The 19,787-nt window shown below is 40.8% G+C and overlaps 1 protein-coding gene across 5 annotated transcripts in view; it reads right to left on the bottom strand.

The window, feature by feature from the left end:
- Positions 1-19,787, bottom strand: part of enah (ENAH actin regulator) — a 116,913-nt gene that overhangs the window by 13,801 nt on the left and 83,325 nt on the right. For 3 of the 5 annotated variants that reach the window (XM_075459702.1, XM_075459701.1, XM_075459700.1), the window contains exons 6-10: positions 18,675-19,469; positions 10,623-10,960; positions 8,782-8,924; positions 8,506-8,554; positions 8,295-8,346 (exon numbers count right to left, since the gene is read on the bottom strand). In XM_075459702.1, the coding sequence (XP_075315817.1) occupies positions 8,295-8,346; positions 8,506-8,554; positions 8,782-8,924; positions 10,623-10,960; positions 18,675-19,469 (1,377 nt within the window). The remainder of the gene's footprint in view (positions 1-8,294; positions 8,347-8,505; positions 8,555-8,781; positions 8,925-10,622; positions 10,961-18,674; positions 19,470-19,787) is intronic. The other 2 variants (XM_075459703.1, XM_075459704.1) reach the window with 2 other exon arrangements.

Below are 19,787 nucleotides of genomic sequence, written 5' to 3'. Positions count from 1 at the left end.
GAATGAATTTTAGTTGGATCTTGCTAAAGGAGCCTTGATCCAATCTTGGGCTAAAGTGCATCTTTAACTGCTCTTAATATTGATCCGGTTCAAAGAATATAAACTCATCATATGTGCTGTTCCCAAGAGATTACATAAACTTGTGAAAGTCACGTACATGGACAGAGATGCACTATATTGCCAAAAGTATTCACTCACCCATCCAAATAGCTAAATTCAGGCGTTCCAATCACTTCCATGGCCACAGGTGTATGAATTCAAGCACCTAGGCATGTAGACTGCTTCTACAAACATTTGTGAAAGAATGGATCGGCTCAGTGAATTCCAGCGTGGGACCTTTATAGGATGCCACCTGTGCAACAAGTCCAGTCAACTCAGCCACGGAGTGATAGGCCACGTAAAATGACTGGATGCTGAGGCGCATACTATGCAGAGGTCGCCAACTTTCTGCAGTCCATCGGTACCAGTTAACACACTCGGAAAGCTTGTGGAAATCTTTCCCAGAAGGGTTGAAGCTGTTACAGCTGCAAAGGGTGGGCCAGCGTCATATTAAACCCTATGGATTAAGAATGGGATGTCACTTCAGTTCATATGTCTGTAAAGGCAGGCGAATACTTTTGGCAATATAGTGTATAACACTGTCCTTACTTTTAAGCTATAGACCTCTATAGACCTTAAATGCAACAATTACCATGTTTGTTAAGTCTTTCAAATGACAAGCCAGGGCCAAATTGTTTTAAAGATAATACACTGACAATATGCTAGTTTTTGCAAAATATCTATATTTACAAACAGAAATGTGCTTGTTCCCTTTCCAATAACCACTTTTTTTTTTTTTTTTTTTTTTAGAGTGGAACTTCCTTTTGACATCACTCACAAGGTGATAGACAATAAGAAAAGTAACAAAGTTCTAAACCCCCACTAAATCCCTGCAGAGTATGCACATACAAACATATTTCATCATACATATGACTGAGACCAGTTACACCCCACTGATAGGCATAAAAAAAATGTCTGTGAACGGTTTAATGAGGAAAAGCTGCTGTGCAATTGACATGTCAACAGATTCAGAAAGATGTTGCATTTTTCATTGTTTTTGTTAAATTTATCATTTGGATTTTATTGTTATTTATTTATGTAAAGCCCTTTGGTCAACCTTGGTTGTTATAAGGTGCTATAAATAAACGTGACCTCGACCTTTTTCACTTTACAAACTGACAAAAAGTAGAGCAACCGTGAATCCATTATCAAAAAAGTGGATTTGTAGTGAATACTTTGTGTCGGGTATTGGAAATGTTTAGTCACTATTGTAAGATTTAATATTTAGACAAACCTTGACAGCCATCCACCTTTTATACTCTGTGGAACTAAAATTTTTACAATTAATGAAAAAAAACATGCGTTTGGCTGCATTGTGGAAGAAAGTTATGTCAGGTAGACACGACAACTTTAAGGTAACATCATCGGGTGCATTCTGAAAAAAAAAGTTAATTGTACAGAGTGACTTAATAACTTAAAAGTTTCCCCCAAATATTCCTCTCAAATTAAGTTTATTATCACTGCTTTGATGAATGGTCAAGTCACACTCCTAACATGCCTTTTAATTATTTCTCAAGAGATTTACAATACAAATTTATAGTCAATAATACGTTGAGACAGTAAACAGGACAAAGCTTCTTAGAAACTACAATAAAGAGGCAACAGTGTGACCTCAGAACATTTTTAACCATCTCACTAATCTGCTCACAAATAACACGAGCTGCAAATTGGATTCTACACTAGAATGTCATCCATGCTTTTAGTTTTCATGACAAAAATTTAAATTAAATAAAAACCGTTATCCGTATACAGCCAGGATGTTGATGAGGGTCTTTATCACCTTAAATTTGCTGACATATCCTGCTGTTAAGTACAACCAAGCATCCAGAGTTTGTGAGGTGGTGGAGTTTACTTAAAATAATATTTTCACTTGAAATACACATCTCAGCCTCCAGCTTGAATCATCCTTTGCATTTAAAATGAGTGACTCTTCCCCATCTTTAATACAGTGGGAGGGGTACGAGCTCTCAAAATTGACCAAACTGAATAGAGCTCCTGGGTGAAACAGCATCTCTCTAAAAGACTCCAGAACCCCTTTTTGACCAAAGTGCCTCCAGAAACTGGTTCAGGGCGGGCAATATACTTAAAACATTAAACAGCAGGAGAGGAAAACTGAGTTCATGTTGTTCTGCTGCTTTGTCTTCACACTCATGTTGTGGCTCAGTTTTTTATTGTTCTCACTGAAATTAAGTGGACTAAACTCAAAATTTACAGTGATTAGTCTCTATAATCCCCATTCACATCTGGGAATGACTGTCCTTGCTTTGGCCAGCTAAGAGTTGGTACCAGTATCGCACCAGTTTTCCAGTGCTGGAGCCAGAGCTTTGGGGGTCAAAAGAGATAGAACTGGTTTCAGGTCCTGGGTGCAAAACAGCAAAAGTTACTAAAGGTACTGAGCAGAGCAGTCGGGGGGTGTATTCAATTCAATCAAATTTAGTTCAGTTTTATTTATTTGGTGCAATATCACAACAAATGAATTTAAGATACATTTCATTATAAAAAATAAGTTCATTGTAATGCAATCGTTCTCTAAGATCTGGCAGCCTTTTATTTCTCATTTTGAACAGGAGCTCTCCTCTGCTCCAACATAGCCCCCCCCCCCTTTTTTTTTTAAATTTGTTTTAAAATACATGTATTTATTTTTATTTTATTATTATTGTATTATTGTTGTTATTTTCTATTTGTTTATTTATTTTAGAGTGTCTGGGCCACATGGGTGGTGGTATGTTTGATGTTTTGTATTAGGATGATTTGTCTTTTGTTATCTGTCAATAGTTGAGACAGATATTTGTATATATATCTTGAGTCCTGTTATTTTGTTATTAATGGGATGTTTGTTGTTTGAATAGAAAAATCAATAAAAACACTTTGATTATTGTAACGCAATCGTAATCCAATCAAATCAAATTCAACAAAATCAAAATATGTCCAATTTACACAATTTCAATTATTACAACAGATTGCATCGGATCTTTTCTTCGATTTAGTGCCCCAGCCTGAGCAGTCACAAGGCGACAATGGAAAAGAAAAACTCTCTTTTAACAGGTAGAAACGTCAAGCAGAACGGGACTCAAGAAAACCGTCCATCTGCCTTGATCGGAAGGGATCGGATCGGATAATAATTCCAATACCTGTTCCCTGTTGGCTCCACTGTAGTTTGCATACCACGCTGGTGGAAGATTTTCATCCTGCACACAATCCACAAAAGCATCTGGAAACCACTAACACCACAGCAAGATTACCTTTAGCAGATTTCTCGTCGTCATTCAGTACCATGCACCCACACATTTCTAGCTGAGAAACTCCTCTGTTGCTTTGAGTAAAAAAATCTAGTGACCTTTTCCAGCAAACTAAACCGTTGCCTCAGGTTGTCACAGTTGTGGAGCATCAGACCCAAGTGCAGGACTAAGAAGAGAGTGAGGTAAAAGCTGGCAGATGGTCTGAGGCTTTAATAAAATGCTCACGAAGAAAAACCGAGTCAAAAAAATGGAGTAACACGGGAAATCATTCAGCCAATGTGACGAGCAGTGACATGAAAGGAAGTAATGTGAAATGATCCGACAAAGAATAAATTAAAACCAGTTGTAAAAATACTGGGGGAGAAAATTGATGACGAGAGACGGCATCAATCCCGTGAGCTCTTCTACTTTGGGAAAAACTGAGAATCAGAAATTCAAATCCCAGAAACCTCTTGTGTTTGTTGTTGTGTATTGTCCACCTGGCCCTTATTCTGAGTTTCTGTCTGCATTCTCAGAGTTTTTTTCCCAGTTAGTGCTGAGTACAGATAAAGTCATTGTAGTGGGTGACTTTAAAGCTGCAGTCTGCAACTCTTTTTCAAGCATAATGCTGGAACTGTCCGGGGATTCTGAAAGTAGTACATTAAATACCCCAATACAAAAAAAAAAGAGTTCTCTAGGTCCCCTATATGTCCCGCTTGGTCCCTCCAAAGCCAGCAGGTTTGTTTACAAAATTGCAGACCGGACCGGTAAAAGGTAACCAATCAGGTTATGAGCTGGGCTCTGCTGCCTGTCAATCACCGATTGTGCACGCGCGATACAAGGTAGGCTCGTCCCCACGCTTATTTATCTGGACTATTGAACTTCATTACGGGCTAGTCTACTTACTGTGTCTTCCATGATCGCAAATGACAGGTGAGTTGATGAATGAGGAGTCGTGTAAGCGCAACTGGCGTGCACGTCTACGTGCACGAGTTCTCAAGTGTTTTGATGGGGCGGGACAGAAAGTTGAATAACTTTTTATTTTTCGGTTAAAAAATAAGCATTTCTTGCATTTTGCGACTACGGAGGTCACCGTTTTCAACTTCAAGCGTTCTGATAGATGATGTAAACTCTGAAAATGCCAAAAAGTAGGACTTTACGCATGACAACAACAAATCCTGCAGACTGCAGCTTTAATATTCATGTAGATGTTGAAAATGACAGCCTAAATATGAACTTTAATTCTGTATTAGACTCTATTGGATTTTCTCAGAGTGTTCACAGACCGACTCACTGCCTTAATCACACCCTTGATCTTGTGCTGACTTATGGCATTGAGAGTGAACAGCTAACAGTGATCCCTCATAACCCTGTCTTATCTGACCATTTTCTGATAACCTTTGAGTTTACATTACAGTGAACCCTCGCTATAGCGCGGTTCACCTTTCACGGTCTCGCTGCTTCATGGATTTGCATCGTGCATTGTCTTCTGCATTCTGATTGGCTAAACAGTCTCTCCGCTTCTTCTCTACCTGTGTGTCAATAACGTTGCGGTTTAATATGTACACGTACGTAAAACAGCTTGCCAAATTTAAGTTTGCAAATTCTCTTGCAATTTCAAGTTTCTCTAAAACCCATAATGTCGACAAAACGGGAGTCAGTCAGAAGAGCAGTGAAATACACGTGAGTCACTATTTGTCCAACTGTACTTTGTATTTTTTTTCATTATCATTTTTCATTTTCTCCCGTTCTAATCCAATGACTCGGGTCGCGGTGGGGCGGTGCTGATCTCCGTAATTTGAAGCCTTCAGTTCGTATTGATGATTAAAATTATTATTTTACAGTACAGTAGTTATTTGTAAAAAAAAATGTTTATACAATACTTTTATTTCTTAAACAAATGCTTGGGCCTGTAAAAAGGTTTTGTTCTTTGGTTTCAATGTATTATGGAGTATTTCATTGTATAATAATTGTAAAAAAAATAAAGGTTACTACTTCACGGATTTCGCCTATCACGGGTTCTTTTTGGAACGTAACCCCCGCGAAAAACGAGGGTTCACTGTACTTGACTATACAGCTTCTGAGAAGAAATTTATATATAGAAGCCTAAGCCTTCTATATGTAAATAGATGATAATAGAAGGTGTCTATCAGAGGATGCTGTAACCAGATTTAAAGAATTAATTCCATCATTCTTTTCTTCACTGCCATGTGCAGATATGACAGAGGACAACTACCTAAACTTTACTCCAGGAGCACTTGACTCTCTTGTTGACAGCACTATAGTTTCAATGCGTACAGCACTGGACAATGTTGCCCCTCTGAAAAGGAAGTTAATCAGTCAGAAGAGGTTGGCTCCTTGGTATAATTCACAGCTGCGTGCTTTAAAGCAGACTGCAAGAAAGCTGGAGAGGCAGTGGCGTTCCTCTAATTTAGAAGAGTCTCAGTTAGTCTGGAAAGATAGTTTAATAACGTATAAGAAAGCCCTTCGTAAAGCTAGAACTGCTTATTATTCATCATTGATAGAAGAGAATAAGAATAATCCCAGGTTTCTTTTCAGCACTGTAGCCAGTCTGACTAAGAGTCCGAGCTCTGCTGAGCCAGGTATTCCTTTAACTCTCAGCAGTGATGATTTCATGAGCTTCTTTATTAATAAAATGGCTTCTGTCCAGTTGATCTCTCTGAACTAACAACAGCAATAGTCTCTTCTAAACCATCAACTTGTGTTTTAGACCCAATCCCAACCAGACTGTTCAAGGAGGTTTTCCCATTAATTAACACTTCCATATTGGATTTGATCAATCTGTCTTTGTTGACAGGATATGTACCTCAGACTTTTAAGGTTGCTGTAATTAAACCTTTACTTAAAAAAACCTACTCTTGATTCATAAGTGTTCACTAATTATCGACCTATATCCAATCTCTTTTTTGTCTAAAGTTCTTGAAAACATTGTTGCAGCTCAGCTTTGTGATCATTTACACAGAAATAATCTGTTTGAAGAGTTTCAGTCAGGATTCAGAGTGCATCATAGCACAGAAACTGCACTGCTGAAAGTTACCAATGATCTCCTCTTAGCCTCTGATAGCGGACTTGTGTCTGTGCTTGTCCTGTTGGATCTCAGTGCTGCATTTGATACGGTCGATCACAGTATCTTATTACACAGACTTGAACATGTTATTGGGATTAAAGGAACTGCATCAGGCTGGTTTAAGTCATATTTATCTGATAGATTTCAGTTTGTTCTTGTAAATCTTCCTCACACACCAGAGTAAGTCATGGAGTTCCCCAGAGTTCTGTGCTTGGACCCATTCTTTTCACTTTATACATGCTTCCATTAGGTAACATTATTAGACAGCATGGCATAAATTTCCATTGCTATGCTGATGATACTGAGCTGTACTTATCTATAAAACCAGATGAACCCAATAGGTTGGTCAGACTACAAGCATGTCTTAAAGACATAAAGACCTGGATGACTCAGAACTCTCTGCTTCTAAATTCAGACAAAACTGAAGTCGTTATCTTTGGACCTGAGCGCTCTAGGGAGAAATTGTCCAACTATATAGTTACTCTAGATGGTATTTCCTTGGCTTCTTGTTCTACAGTGAGGAAACTTGGAGTTATTTTTGACCAGAACTTATCATTTGACTCGCATATAAAACAGGTTTCTAGGACTGCCTTCTTTCACCCTCGTAATATTGTTAAAATCAGGAACATCTTGTCTGAGTGATGCAGAAAAACTAATTCATGCATTTGTTACCTCAAGATTGGACTACTGTAATTCTTTATTATTGGGCTGTCCCACATATTCTCTGAAAAGCCTTCAGCTGATCCAAAATGCTGCAGCCAGAGTTCTGATGAGAACTAACAGCAGAGATCATATTTCTCCAGTTTTAGCTTCTCTTCATTGGCTCCCTGTTAAATTCAGAATAGAATTTAAGATTCTTCTCCTTACATATAAAGCTCTTAATGACCGAGCTCCATCACATCTTAAAGATCTCATTGTAAGATATTTTCCTAACAGAGCACTTCGCTCCCAAACTGCAGGCTTACTTGTGGTTCCCAGAGTTTCTAAAAGTAGAATGGGAGGCAGAGCCTTCAGTTATCAGGCCCCTCTCTTGAGGAAACAGTTGCCAGTAAATGTCTACACACATTCTGGTCAGAGATTTTCAATACATTCTCTTATATTTGTAAAACAAGAATTGAGCCAGATCCAGTCATCTCAGTATTCAGGGTTACCCCTGGCAACAGCGGGCTATCAAAACATCATTCAGACTTCATAGTACTCTCAACATTACTAGCTTGCTGACTAGTTTTTTTTTTTTTTTTGGCATGTATCTGTACATGGGCTGACTATTGAAAATGTAACAAATTGTATATGAAATATATTATTCATTATTATATGAATATTTATATTATATTATATACGACACACACTGGAGATGGGATCCATGTATGGCATTCATGCAATTGTGTCTATTTTATCTCTTGTTCAGTTTCTGTTTTGTTTTGTTTTTTCTCACTACAGTTTTTTTGAAAACTCAATAAAAAAAATTTGAAGTAAAATATGAACTGCACTAATTGAACAACTGCACTTTTCTTTTTGTCTTTTTTTAAACAAACTGCATTTTTTAAGTTCAAATAGCTGCAATTTAGAGGTCACACGATTAGGACTGCCAAAGTGGTGCACAATACTGTCGAAATGTTTTCGTTGCTTTCATGTTCCTTTATATTTATATATTTTACTGTGTGTGTAAGCTGACATTCGCTTTTCCTTGTCATTCAAATTGCCCCTCAGGACGAATTAAGTGATTGATTGATTTGTTCATTCATTGAAACCTAGCTGCTTGCTACTTTTACCAAGTGTCATGATGTTTAGGAGTTAAAATCAATAAAAGAAACACATTTCAAACAACTGTTGTAACTACAAATGGAGCATATGGGGCATCGTGTGTGTCCCCAAACACCAACACTCACCTGGTGTGCTACAAGCTGAAACTTTTGGGGTCATGTTTATCTCACCCTCCTCCTGTTAGGCAAACAGATAAGGGATTTGAAAAGTCAAAAATACTCACTATCTATAACTCGCTATTGTGTGTTTCAGCAATGAGCAGAAATTTAATGATACTGTGAACTAAAATCAAGACTCCGATAAAGCAGACATGAAGCCAAACTAAGTGATACTTACTGATCTCTGGTCAGGTTCAGGTGAAGAACCCTTCTCTGCAATTTTTCTCCTGGAAAATATAAAGCCCAAGCACAGTGAGAAAAAAATTGTTTTTCTCCTAAGCATGAACAGCGGTTTTACCATCCATCGGTTTCAGCACACTGCAATTTTTTCCAAGGGTAAATGAGAACTAGTAAGTGCTGCTACACATATCTCAAATAAAATTAATACAAACATAAGAACTAAAAATAGTCTCTGATCTAGACTTTTCAGTAGTAATACATGGTGTGTCTCTACCTCCTTGCCAGTAAGGCGCTCATCTCCTCCATAAGTCCTCCTCCTGCAGCCAGAGGCCCGTTGCCCCTGGCTTCAGATTTAGCCCCTGTGGTCCCTGCAGCCCCCGATATGGCTGCTGCCAAAACTGTCCCTGCATCATCACTCTGGAGGACAATCAAAGGTAAATATTTAAAAACAAATTTTTATTGTGTTTATCTGCAAAACCATAACTAAATAAAGATACAATTATTATTATTTTTTTTGTGTTTTGTCAAATTTGTGGTTGATTTGTGTATTTTGTCATAGGCAGACATTTTGAATCTTATATGATAAACACCTCTGAGCCAAAGATGAAATGTGACAGATGGTGACTGAGTGTGTGAGATCTTGCACGAATGTGATGTGTACTTATGAATATTTCAATATAAGTGATTGGATAGGATTCCATATGACGTTCCTGTGTGAAAGCTGTGTGTCTATACACAGTCAAGGCCGAAATTTTTCCAGAAAATGCATTTCTCCCAGAAGATTATTGCAATTAGAAATATTCTGGTATATGCATGTTTATGTCCCCTTTGTGCATTGGAACAATACAAAAAAACTGATAAAAAAAAGCCAAATTTGACACATTTGACACATCTGTGTTTCAGGTGATGGTTGGACTCCTTCAGGGCTGCACTTTGTCACCAATTCTGTTCATAATCTTTATGGACAGAATTTCTAGGTGCAGCCAGGGTGTTGAGGGGGTCCGGTTTGGCGACCTCAGAATTGGTTCCCTGCTTTTTGCGGATGATGTGGTTCTGTTAGCGTCATCAGGCCGTGATCTCACTGAGTGTGAAACGGCTGGGATGAGAATCAGCACCTCCAAATCCAAAACCATGGTCCTCAGCCGAAGAGGGTGGAATGCCCTCTCCGGGTTGGGAATGAAATCCTCCCCAGAGTGGAGGAGTTCAAGTGTCTCTGGGTCTTGTTCACGAGTGAGGGACGAATGGAGCGGGAGATTGACAGGCTGATCGATGCGGCGTCTGCAGTTATGCGGGCTCTGCATCGGCCTGTCATGGTAAAGAAGGAGCTGAGCCAGAAGGCGAACCTCTCAATTAACCGGTCAATCTACGTTCCTACCTATGGTCACGAGCTGTTGGTAGTGACCGAAAGGACAAGATTGCGAATACAAGCGGCCAAAATGGGCTTCCTCCGCAGGGTGTCTGGGCTCTCCCGTAGAGATAGGATGAGAAGCTCGGTCATCCGGGAGGGGCTCGGAGTAGAACCGCTGCACCTCCGCATCGAGAGAAGTCAGATGAGGTGGCTCGGGCATCTGGTTAGGATGCCTCCTGGACGCCTCCCTGGTGAGGCACGTCCCACTGGGAGGAGACCCTGGGGAAGACCCAGGACACGTTGGAGAGACTATGTCTCTCGGCTGACCTGGGAACGTCTTGGAGTCCCCCTGGAAGAGCTGGAAGAGAAAGGGGACGGGGACGTCTGGGCTTCTCTGCTCAAGCTGCTGCCAACCTGACCCGATCCCCGGAGAAGTGGTAGATGATGGATGGATGGATGGATGGACACTAAAATATTTCTAATTGCAATAATCTTCTTGGAGAAATGGCGCATTTTCTGTAAAAACTCCAGGAGTGCCAATAATTGTGGCCGTGACTGTATACAGTTTATGTAAAAGTACCTTACTGAATACCAATAATGCAACGCTAACAATGGAAACTCATGTGTAGGCATAATTAGCAAATAAATTAATAGTATTTGAAAAAAAAACTACTGTTTTTTTCAAATACTGTATCTCAAACGGTTCACTTTGGAAGAGATATATATATAAGGGTCTCAAATAGTCAGCAAGCCAGTGAGCCACTCACACGTGGCACTTTGCGCAGCTTGGCTCCAGCAAGGGCAGCAGCCAGGCCTGAGAGGGGGCGGTCCTCTGCAGGAAGGAACTGTCCAGCAGGAAGAGGAGGCGCAGGGGGCGGTAGTGGGACTCCAAGGGGAGGAGGTGGAACTGGCGGAGGAGGGGGGGTCCCGCTTGGTGTCAGTGCTGGAGGCAGTGGAGGAGGTGGGGGTAGAGGAGGTTGGCTGGCTGGTATGGTGGGGGTGATGGTCTGGTTGGCAGTTGCAGATGTCATAGTGAGGCCGGGTGGCAGGGGTGGAGGGGGAGGCGGGATAGCGGTGTTCAACCCCAGGGTTTGCGCCACATTTCCTAGGGTAAGAATAAATGGTAGGGGATGGGTAAAGACACGGGATAGGAAAATTAGGTTCAAACTGTCATTTATCAGGACACCATTACACATAAACTGCTGTTTGCACTCTAATTAAACAAGAAAACGGATAGGATTTATCTGTGCCGGGAGAACTACATCCCTAACTTTCTTTATATTGTAAGCATATGATTACATCAGGGGCTGCACAATGGTGTTTTTTAGCACTGCTGCCTCACAGCAAGCTGGTTTCCATTTAAAATCTCACACATTCAATGTTCTCCCTGTGCATGTGGGGGTTCACTACGAGTACTTGAGCTTCCTCGCACAGTCCAGAGACATGGATGTTAAGTTGATCAGTAATTCTAAATTGACCCACAGAGTAAGTGTGAGCATGCAGGTTGTTTGTCTTGTCCTTAGACCTGCCCAGGGTGTACCTTGCCTCTGGCCACAACCCCCCCCCCCCCCTTTTCCAATAACTTAACGTGCATATGAAGCATCCTTTAAAAAGGCTCATCATGAATTGTGCTTTGTTTTCATCAACAAATTTGATACTAGCATGGGATGTGTTGTTTGATAATGCCAGATTTCATTGTTTTGCTGCGCAATGCTCTTATGAGCTACAGTATGACATCATACTATAGCCAATGTTGTTTCACAAGCCTCTTTCACAAATCCCTTTCAATCCAAGACTGATGCACCTTTATTGTGCATCAAGTCAAGTGTGAAAGTACAGAGTTAGAACGGGGGTTGAAGTTGATCTGCGGCTGATATAGCTGCAAGGGAAGACGTAATACAGGGGAAATGATCTTGCCTCATGTGTCCTTACACCACATCAAACCGACATTGTTGAAGATGCCGCTCTAACCAATAGTGACATCACTCAGCTGATTCTTTGATTCAGACTGTGTGTAAGCACATACAGTAGCAATACAGGTCTGATCCTCCTCTATTTGCCATGTGTGAATTACGAGGAGGAACAGCGGCGGGTTAACAAAGATGTCTTTTTTTGTGCACCCCATGTGTGAAAGAGGCTACTGGCATGCAATGATGAGTAACGACAGGGTTGGGCTATATGAAACAGTGGGATGTTTCATGTTCACCATTGCTTTCAAGGTTGACTGTGAATGGTAAATGGACTACATTTACAGCACTTTTTTAGTATTTCTTGACCACTAAAAGTTCTTTAACACAACAAGCCACACTCACCCTTTTCACTCACAAAACAGTAGTACAGATAAAGCACTGTTTTTTTTCAATCTATCACAGACATTCACAAGCTGATGAACGCATTAAAGACAACATGGGGCCCAACAGCACTTCAACATGTGGTCTGGGGAAGGTAGTCTCCTGAGCTACAGCTGTTCTGCATTGTTATTGTTCACATTGTTCACAGTCAGTTTTTTTTTTAAGTACCAGGCCAAATGAGGGGGTTCTTGGAAGCAATCCAGAACTCTCTATTACTGAGCGGATGCAAATAACCCAATCCACTAAGTGTCTGTAGATTATAATTACAATTAAAACTTTGGCTCTCTGAGTAGTGTGGAAACCTCCTAATTGTGGTGCTGGCTCTTCTAAAAATGAATCCACAGTGCGTAATTCCAATACATGCTTATAAAGTCTGCAACAACCACGGTTCAAGATGGTTAACTTCTTCAATCTTCTAAGTTCTGCAAAATCTGGCATCCAGGGATGAAAAATTTCCCTGATGAAAGCAGAACAGTTAGCTAGCTAGTTGTTAGTCCAAGGCTAAAGCACTATAAAAGGCCTTTCTATATTATGTGAGTGTAGGGGTGAGGTCAGCTTTTACTTGCCTTATATACTTAAGCACTCTACATCATGGAATTACGATTTTAGACCTAAACGCTTTAACCACCCACACAGTTCTTGACCTTTTAACGTATGTTTCCATGCAAATCTCTGAATTTATTTTACACTGACTTTAATAGATATTTTAATTAACTTACTACATACTTGTATTTATGATTAAATAGTCATATGATTGATTAAGATTGTTTTAAAAAGGTAAAAAATATCGTCATCTTCAAAATCTTAATAATCTTAATTTCATTTGGTGGAGTTTCAGGCTACAAAACTGCATTCACACTTTGAGAGTGGTTGAGGTCCCATGTGTGTCACTGATCCACATACTCCTTCACGGAAGCATTTAGGTCATCGGTCATGTGAGCTGTTTATCTGTTTAACCAGCATGTGAGATGTTTTAGTCACAAGATTCAAGGTGCTAATGGTGTGAAACCCTTGGGAAGAGTCTCAATGATTCATAGTACGTTTTAGGTAAGAGATACCTGAAGGAAAAAACACCTTTAAACAGAGTAGGTGCCCTCAGGTATTAACAACCTTATGGTAAGTTCAGACCAGATGCAAAGCAAAAATTTACCTTACTTTACTTGCACATATTCAGCCAATACAGTATTTTTTAAATTATTTTGTAAACAGATTATCTGCCTGTCAGAAAGAAGGGTCCACAGATACCATGCACCTTGGCCACATTTGTTTTTACCATCAACAATGAAGTACCTTGTGACATGATTTTTCTTTAAGTGAGAAGACTGACCTAAAGATTTTTAATTTGTGGTTGATTTAACAACATTGGGCCTACTTGGAAATTTGCTCCAATGTTTTTGCAGAAGCAAAACCTCACCAGCATTGCAGAAAACAGCTTCACTAGGTACTGATTTGACCAAACACCAGAGATAATTTATCCCACCAAAAACAGCCTTACATCTGCAAGTCTTTTTAGAATTTCCCACTAGCTGTTATGTACTTGTAGACCTTGTGGTCAAACATGGAATAGAACATGTTTTGGGTATGTGTAGCAAGTAATGTAGGTAGTAAAAAGTTTTGTGCATTCATACACATTTTCAAAACTTACCTGGCAGTCCAATGGCTTCACTCACTTTTCTTCTCGATAACTTTTTCAGTTGCTTCTTTGCAGACAACAGCTGTAATCATACAGCTCCAGAAACCAACAGACAACTATGTAAAGTTTGTCCTCCATTATTTATTAGATCACTCTCATTCATTCATATATCTTCTAATTCCAAGTTCTGTCAGAAGGAATTCACTGTTGATAGGCTGCAACTACAGTGTAACAAGTGTCATACAAATGAATCACTCGAGTTAAGAGAATTTCGTCTTGTACAGATTTGCTTCTCACAATATAAAAGTACATCTATTGACATCTTTTATCTTTCATGTTGCCCCAGCAGTTCACTTCAGGTTTGTTCTGAACACCATAACACTTAAAACATAGCACTGTCCCTCCTCTCTTGGTGGTTTCACAACCGTTCATACCTTGAATTTTGCGACCAAAACATCTCAAAAGATGATTTTGGCTGCCAACAAACTTGTCTCTTGGGTGCAAACAAACTACAATGCAGACATCAGTTCCTGATTGGTAAGGTCTGCCCTTATTATTTACTCAAGGTGAAAAACCTTGAGTAAATAATAAGGTTTTTTTGCCCTCGAGTCCGAGACTGAGTCATTTGATTTTGAGTCCCGATCCGATACTTCTACAGTAAGAGCAGTAAGAACGGCGAAGAAACAGATCCAAGATGTCCCTGATTTTTTATTTATTCTATCATTTAACACTTATAAACAGAGCACTTCTGTGAGGTAGCATGAACAAAAAAAAGTAATCAAGTAATAAACAAATTCCTCCCATTAGACTTTAGTGCAACAATGTCTAATATAAAACGAGCAGCAGCTCAACTTGAAATACCTGGCAGGCATGTAAACATATAAGCAAATAAAAGTGCCACAGAGTTATAAAGTAAGGCCAGTAATGTGCTTTTCGGAACTGCACTCCTAATTGTCACTCTCCTCCTCTGGCTTCACAGAAGGAAATGTACGTTTTTCTTGATGAAAACCAACATCTCTACCTTGTCAGGTTTGAGCCTGTTCCTGTTCTCATCAAGGATGTTAGCCATGTCCTTGCCACCTCTTGAAATCCCAAGTTTGCATATCTCACAGTTTGCAATCGCAATGTTTTTGTCATCAACTTTAAAATACCTCCACACCGCAGACATTCGGCCCCCAGCTTCAAGCTGCTGCCGTGTTCTGCTTCGCTTTACGGCAGCATAGGGACGTCATGCCACAGGCCTTGTTTCTGTGTGGAGTTGAGACCATAGACATAAAAATTCGGGGAGTTATGATTATTGTAGTTGGGGATATACACCTTCTTCAGTCGAAGTAAATGCAATGTGGGGGCATTGGAGACCCATCCAAGATGGCGGCCGTGCTGATACGTCAGCTCCAACAGGCAGCATCAGTCTATGAGGCGTCTACGTATATTATGTCTATGGTTGAGACGGTCTGACTCTGTACCACCAGATAACAGTGAATACTAAGCTGTAATTTTTTCCCATTTGTTTTGAAATATTATAGTTCTGCAAAAAAAAAAAAAAAAAAAAAAAGAGAATAAATATACATATATAGATAGGCTATATATCCGATCCCTGATCGGGATGTAACGTCCGATTTCGATCAAGTCTGAAACCACATGATCGGGCCCGATTTCCGATCATGTGATCGGATCGGGACATCCCTAAAAAAGACTATGGCTGTGTTCGAAACCGCCTACTACATACTTGCAAACGGCATACTCATTCGATCAGACAGTATGCAGGGACAAATGCACTTCGCTACTGCCCGAGACGAAATCAGCCGGCCTGAAGCTGATTTCCCTTAAGCTCTAAACTCTGTAAACTTTAGCAACATTTGAAACATTTTCAGGTGAGAAAGTAGTCGTTTAGATCCCCAACGTGTTAAAAATCTGAAAAAAAAAAAAAAAACGTGTTGAAAATCTGACAAAATACCGGCTATTTACAATTTTGTTCCCACAAATGCGGCGCTACTAAAGCTAGCGCAGTGAGTTACGCACTTCCGGTTATTTTCACAAAATAAAATACCCGTTGCCTTTTATCATAGGGAAAGCCATTACCATACAATTGGTGCTTTTGTTTTGAAAACAGGAAGGGAACCTACCCTCGTTGTAGCTAGCTTGAAACTGCCGTTTTGACAGGAAATGACGATCGGCGACGTCACGTTACGTTGCATCTTAGGTAGTTTGAGTATGAGTAGTAACCTCATGATGCATACCCAACATTTCGGCGAATCTACTATGCATCCGGGAACTTAAAAAAAGTTAAAGTTAATAGGAGAAGTGGGAGTAGTAAGAGAAGTAGGCGGTTTCGAACACAGCCTATATTTATTGGATGAGGGTGGAGATATTTATTGGACACCACCAGGCATTAAATGGTTGTGAAGTTGCAGCAGCAGTGAAGTAATATTCAATCAGTGTTCCTCTCACTTTCCAGCTACTTAATGTTTTTATTATCACCAGTCATGTTTGCAAATGCTTCCCTATGCAGTCCAGAGAGCACCATTCATTATCACTGTTTTCAAATAAATTTATAAACTGCATCTGCAGCTACCTTTTACAGACATTGTCACTGTGATTAGAGTGAAATATAAATCTCCCTGCATGATGGTCCTCGACAGAAATTTAGAACACGAGCCATAATAATTCATTATCAATACTACAGATATTTATTGGAAGAGATGTTTAAAGTGACATAATGACATGGCTCTGTGGGGGCTCCCTGTTCAAAATCAGGCCAGTTCTTTGCTGGTTCTTTATGCAACCAGCTTAGACTGGGCTCCAGCACTGGCCATGAACCAGCACTGAAATGGCTTTGGTCAAAAAGCAGTAACTGTCTCAAGCTACCTTGGCTTCTCTTAAAGCTTTGATAGCTCGCTGTTGATCTAACATCGAAAAATATCTGGAACACCTCACACCTGCTAGGAGAGCATTCACTGCAGTTCCAGTGATTTAGATAAGTGTGTTAAGTGCATGTATCCTTAATGGGGTTTGATATAAACCACACAGGTCTAAGAAGGTGTATCTATTACAGTATAACCAACTGAAGTTGTAGAGGAAGTTGTACCATCACCCACTATAATCTACTTCACTTTCAGAACCTGCAGGGGAATTGAAAGCACAGAAACCATCCAGTCCCTGACAGGACAGTTTCATTTGTGATTGATTCCAATTACTTTGCGGTAAAAAGACAGGATCAAAACTCAGATCAATTCAATTCAGTTTTATTTATATAATGCCAAATGACAAAAGAATGTCATCTCAAGGCACTTTAAAGATACAGTCCAACTATCATCCAATTCACACTTCCAATTACAAAGTGACAGTGTGAGAACTTTGACTGTTGATTTTAACATGCAGTTTTTTTTTTAATGTTTCTATCAACTCATTTTTAAATTTTAGCCCGTAGAATTCAGGCAACTCCCATTTTCATGAAGAAGACATGTCCACTAAGTTGTACTATGGACAAACAACAATGAGCACCTGATGTGAATTGAAATGGTCAGTGATTTGTAGGGATGGGAATTGATAAGATTTTTACGATTCCAATTCCATTTTCGATTCTGCTTAACGATTCGGTTCTTTATCGGTTCCCTTATCGATTCTCATTTGGAGAAAAAGGACAACAAACCGGTCGATTAGCATCAACTTTGTTTAGTTTAGAAGTAACACGAGTCATGACCTTACAAACCCTTACAAACATCTATCATGGCCTGGGTAATTTAACTCTTCCCTGCTCTGGTGAAAGGAAAAGCTGGAGGTAGACGTGAACTGGGGGTAGTACCACCAGCCTCTGGCTCTGAGCCAGTCAGGCTCTGCCTCTCATGATTTCATCTAAATGTAATGCCTGAGAAGGCATTCATTTAACCTTAACCATTACTAACAGCAGCTTTTACAATGAGGCAAATGGCGCTAACATGATAGGCAGTGTTAGTTAGTTAGTTACCTGCAGTGTTAGCCGAGGACATGCTAACGTTGCTAACGTTGCTGGGTTCAGATTCACCAACGTTAGTCCGGAGCAGATCGAAAACGCGACATTCATTCATAGTTATTGCATGTTGGTAGTATTTCCTCCCTTTGGTGAAATATTCACTTTGCAAGTTGACCTGTTGTCGTCTTTTTTAGGGAAGTGTAATCAAACTTTCGAGCGTTTGTACCGCTTGGGCGCCATGTTTACTGTTGACTGCTGGCTGCACTGGACTCGCCACGGAACGTTGCGTGGTGACGTCATTCGCACCCACTGGAATCGATAAGGGAATCGTTTGCAAAATCGCCTAGTGATTTGCTGTTACAGTTTCACACAAAGAGTATCTTGACCAACTCCATACTGACTAACAAGCAGAAAATAAAGAACTAAATTGTTTTCTGTGAAATATAAATCAGAGAATCAGCATGATAGTGGAGCATAAGTGACTAAAAATTGATTGAAGATTGGAAACTAAATAAGCCAAGAGACTGAGAAAATGCATTGGTTTTATATCACCAAACATGTTTCATATTCAGCAGTCAGATTTTTATGACTACAAGTACATGGACATAGACAGGGAAGTAGATGGCACTGTGGTGGAACAGTGATTATGTGCCAGAAAATCCCAAAGCACATCTTTTGAATGTCAGAAAATCTTAAGTAAGGTTACAGACTCCTTGAATATACAGCTGTATTATTCACTTTTTGTTCTGCCAGTTCATCGGAAAAGTAACTAATCTAATCAGTATTTCTGTGACTGTGTGAGTCAGAGGCATTGGAAGTCAGAGGAGGGGGAGTCTTTGAAAAGTAAAAAAAGAGAGAGTAGAATCCAGACTGGAGGCCTTACCCTGGGGCTCACAGTAGAAGGCCCCCTGAGCTGGGTTGGGCTCTGGACCTGTAGCCGTGTCCAGGTCCCCTGGCCCCGTCCGGCCCAGACCCACAGGGAAGGAAAGATGCTCAGCAGAGGCAGAGGTGACGGTGGCAGCTGCAGCAGCAGGGGACGCTGTGAAGGGAGAGGGGACACCAGGAGCCTGGGATGAGGAGGGGAGAGACAAGACAGAAAAGGAAGACGTAGGGGTAGCTAGGGGTGAGGGGAGTGGGGGTGGGGTTGGGGGTGGTGGGGGTGTTGGGCAAGCATTGCCAAGAGGGATGTGGCTGTGTGGGATGGTGACAGGAGAAGGTGCAGGGAACATGGGCGGCCCGTTGGGCGACGGTGAGGGGGACTTTTGGCTAAGAGGTGTAGCAATGGGGATGAGAGGCCGCGGACCTGTGGCCTTCCCTGGTGGGCTGCTTATCATGACAGGTGGTGACGGGGGCAAGGGCGTAAAGTTACATGCTGACCAGACCACAGACTTGGGTTGAGTAGAAGGAGTGAGTGCGGGATCTGGAGCGAGAGGTGGAGCTTGTGGGAAGGCCTGCTGTCGCCTTGGAATCGTGGCATAGTGAGGCATGACGGGGTGAAAGGCAGAACTGAGTGAAGTAGCGAATCGGGAAGCCGAATGTCTGAGTGGTGGGGTTGGGGGTGCCGTGGAGGAGAGGGATGATGCCCCAGGAGCTGGGTAAATGGGTGTAGATGGAGACAGAGGTGTGGAGGATGTCCTGTCGCACTCCTGAGGTGAGGGAGTGAGTGTGCTTTCAAAGGCTGAATATAAACCACGCCAATTGAAAAAAATTTAGGGTCATGGACAAGACAGGACAAAAAGGGACAGAGTTTAGGAAAGAAGGCAGGAAGGAAGCAGCCATTGTGCACACGGGAGGGAAATACAGCAGGTCAAAAGAGAGAGAAGGAAAAGGATTGGAAGGAAAAAAAGAGAAGGGGCAGATGAAGCAGGAAAAACCAGAACAGAGCTTTCCCTAGTTGCATGTACTTTCAAAGGATGAGGTGATGCTATGTTAGTGGACAGGTGTTAGCACTGCAGAAAAAGCCAGAGACACAAAACTTTCAGAGTCCTGCTTTTCA

This window comes from Odontesthes bonariensis, chromosome 24, assembly GCF_027942865.1.
Source record: "Odontesthes bonariensis isolate fOdoBon6 chromosome 24, fOdoBon6.hap1, whole genome shotgun sequence".
Taxonomy (NCBI): Eukaryota; Metazoa; Chordata; class Actinopteri; order Atheriniformes; family Atherinopsidae; genus Odontesthes; species Odontesthes bonariensis.
Note: the sequence above shows the minus strand (reverse complement) of the source record. Positions and strands in the feature narration are given on the sequence as shown.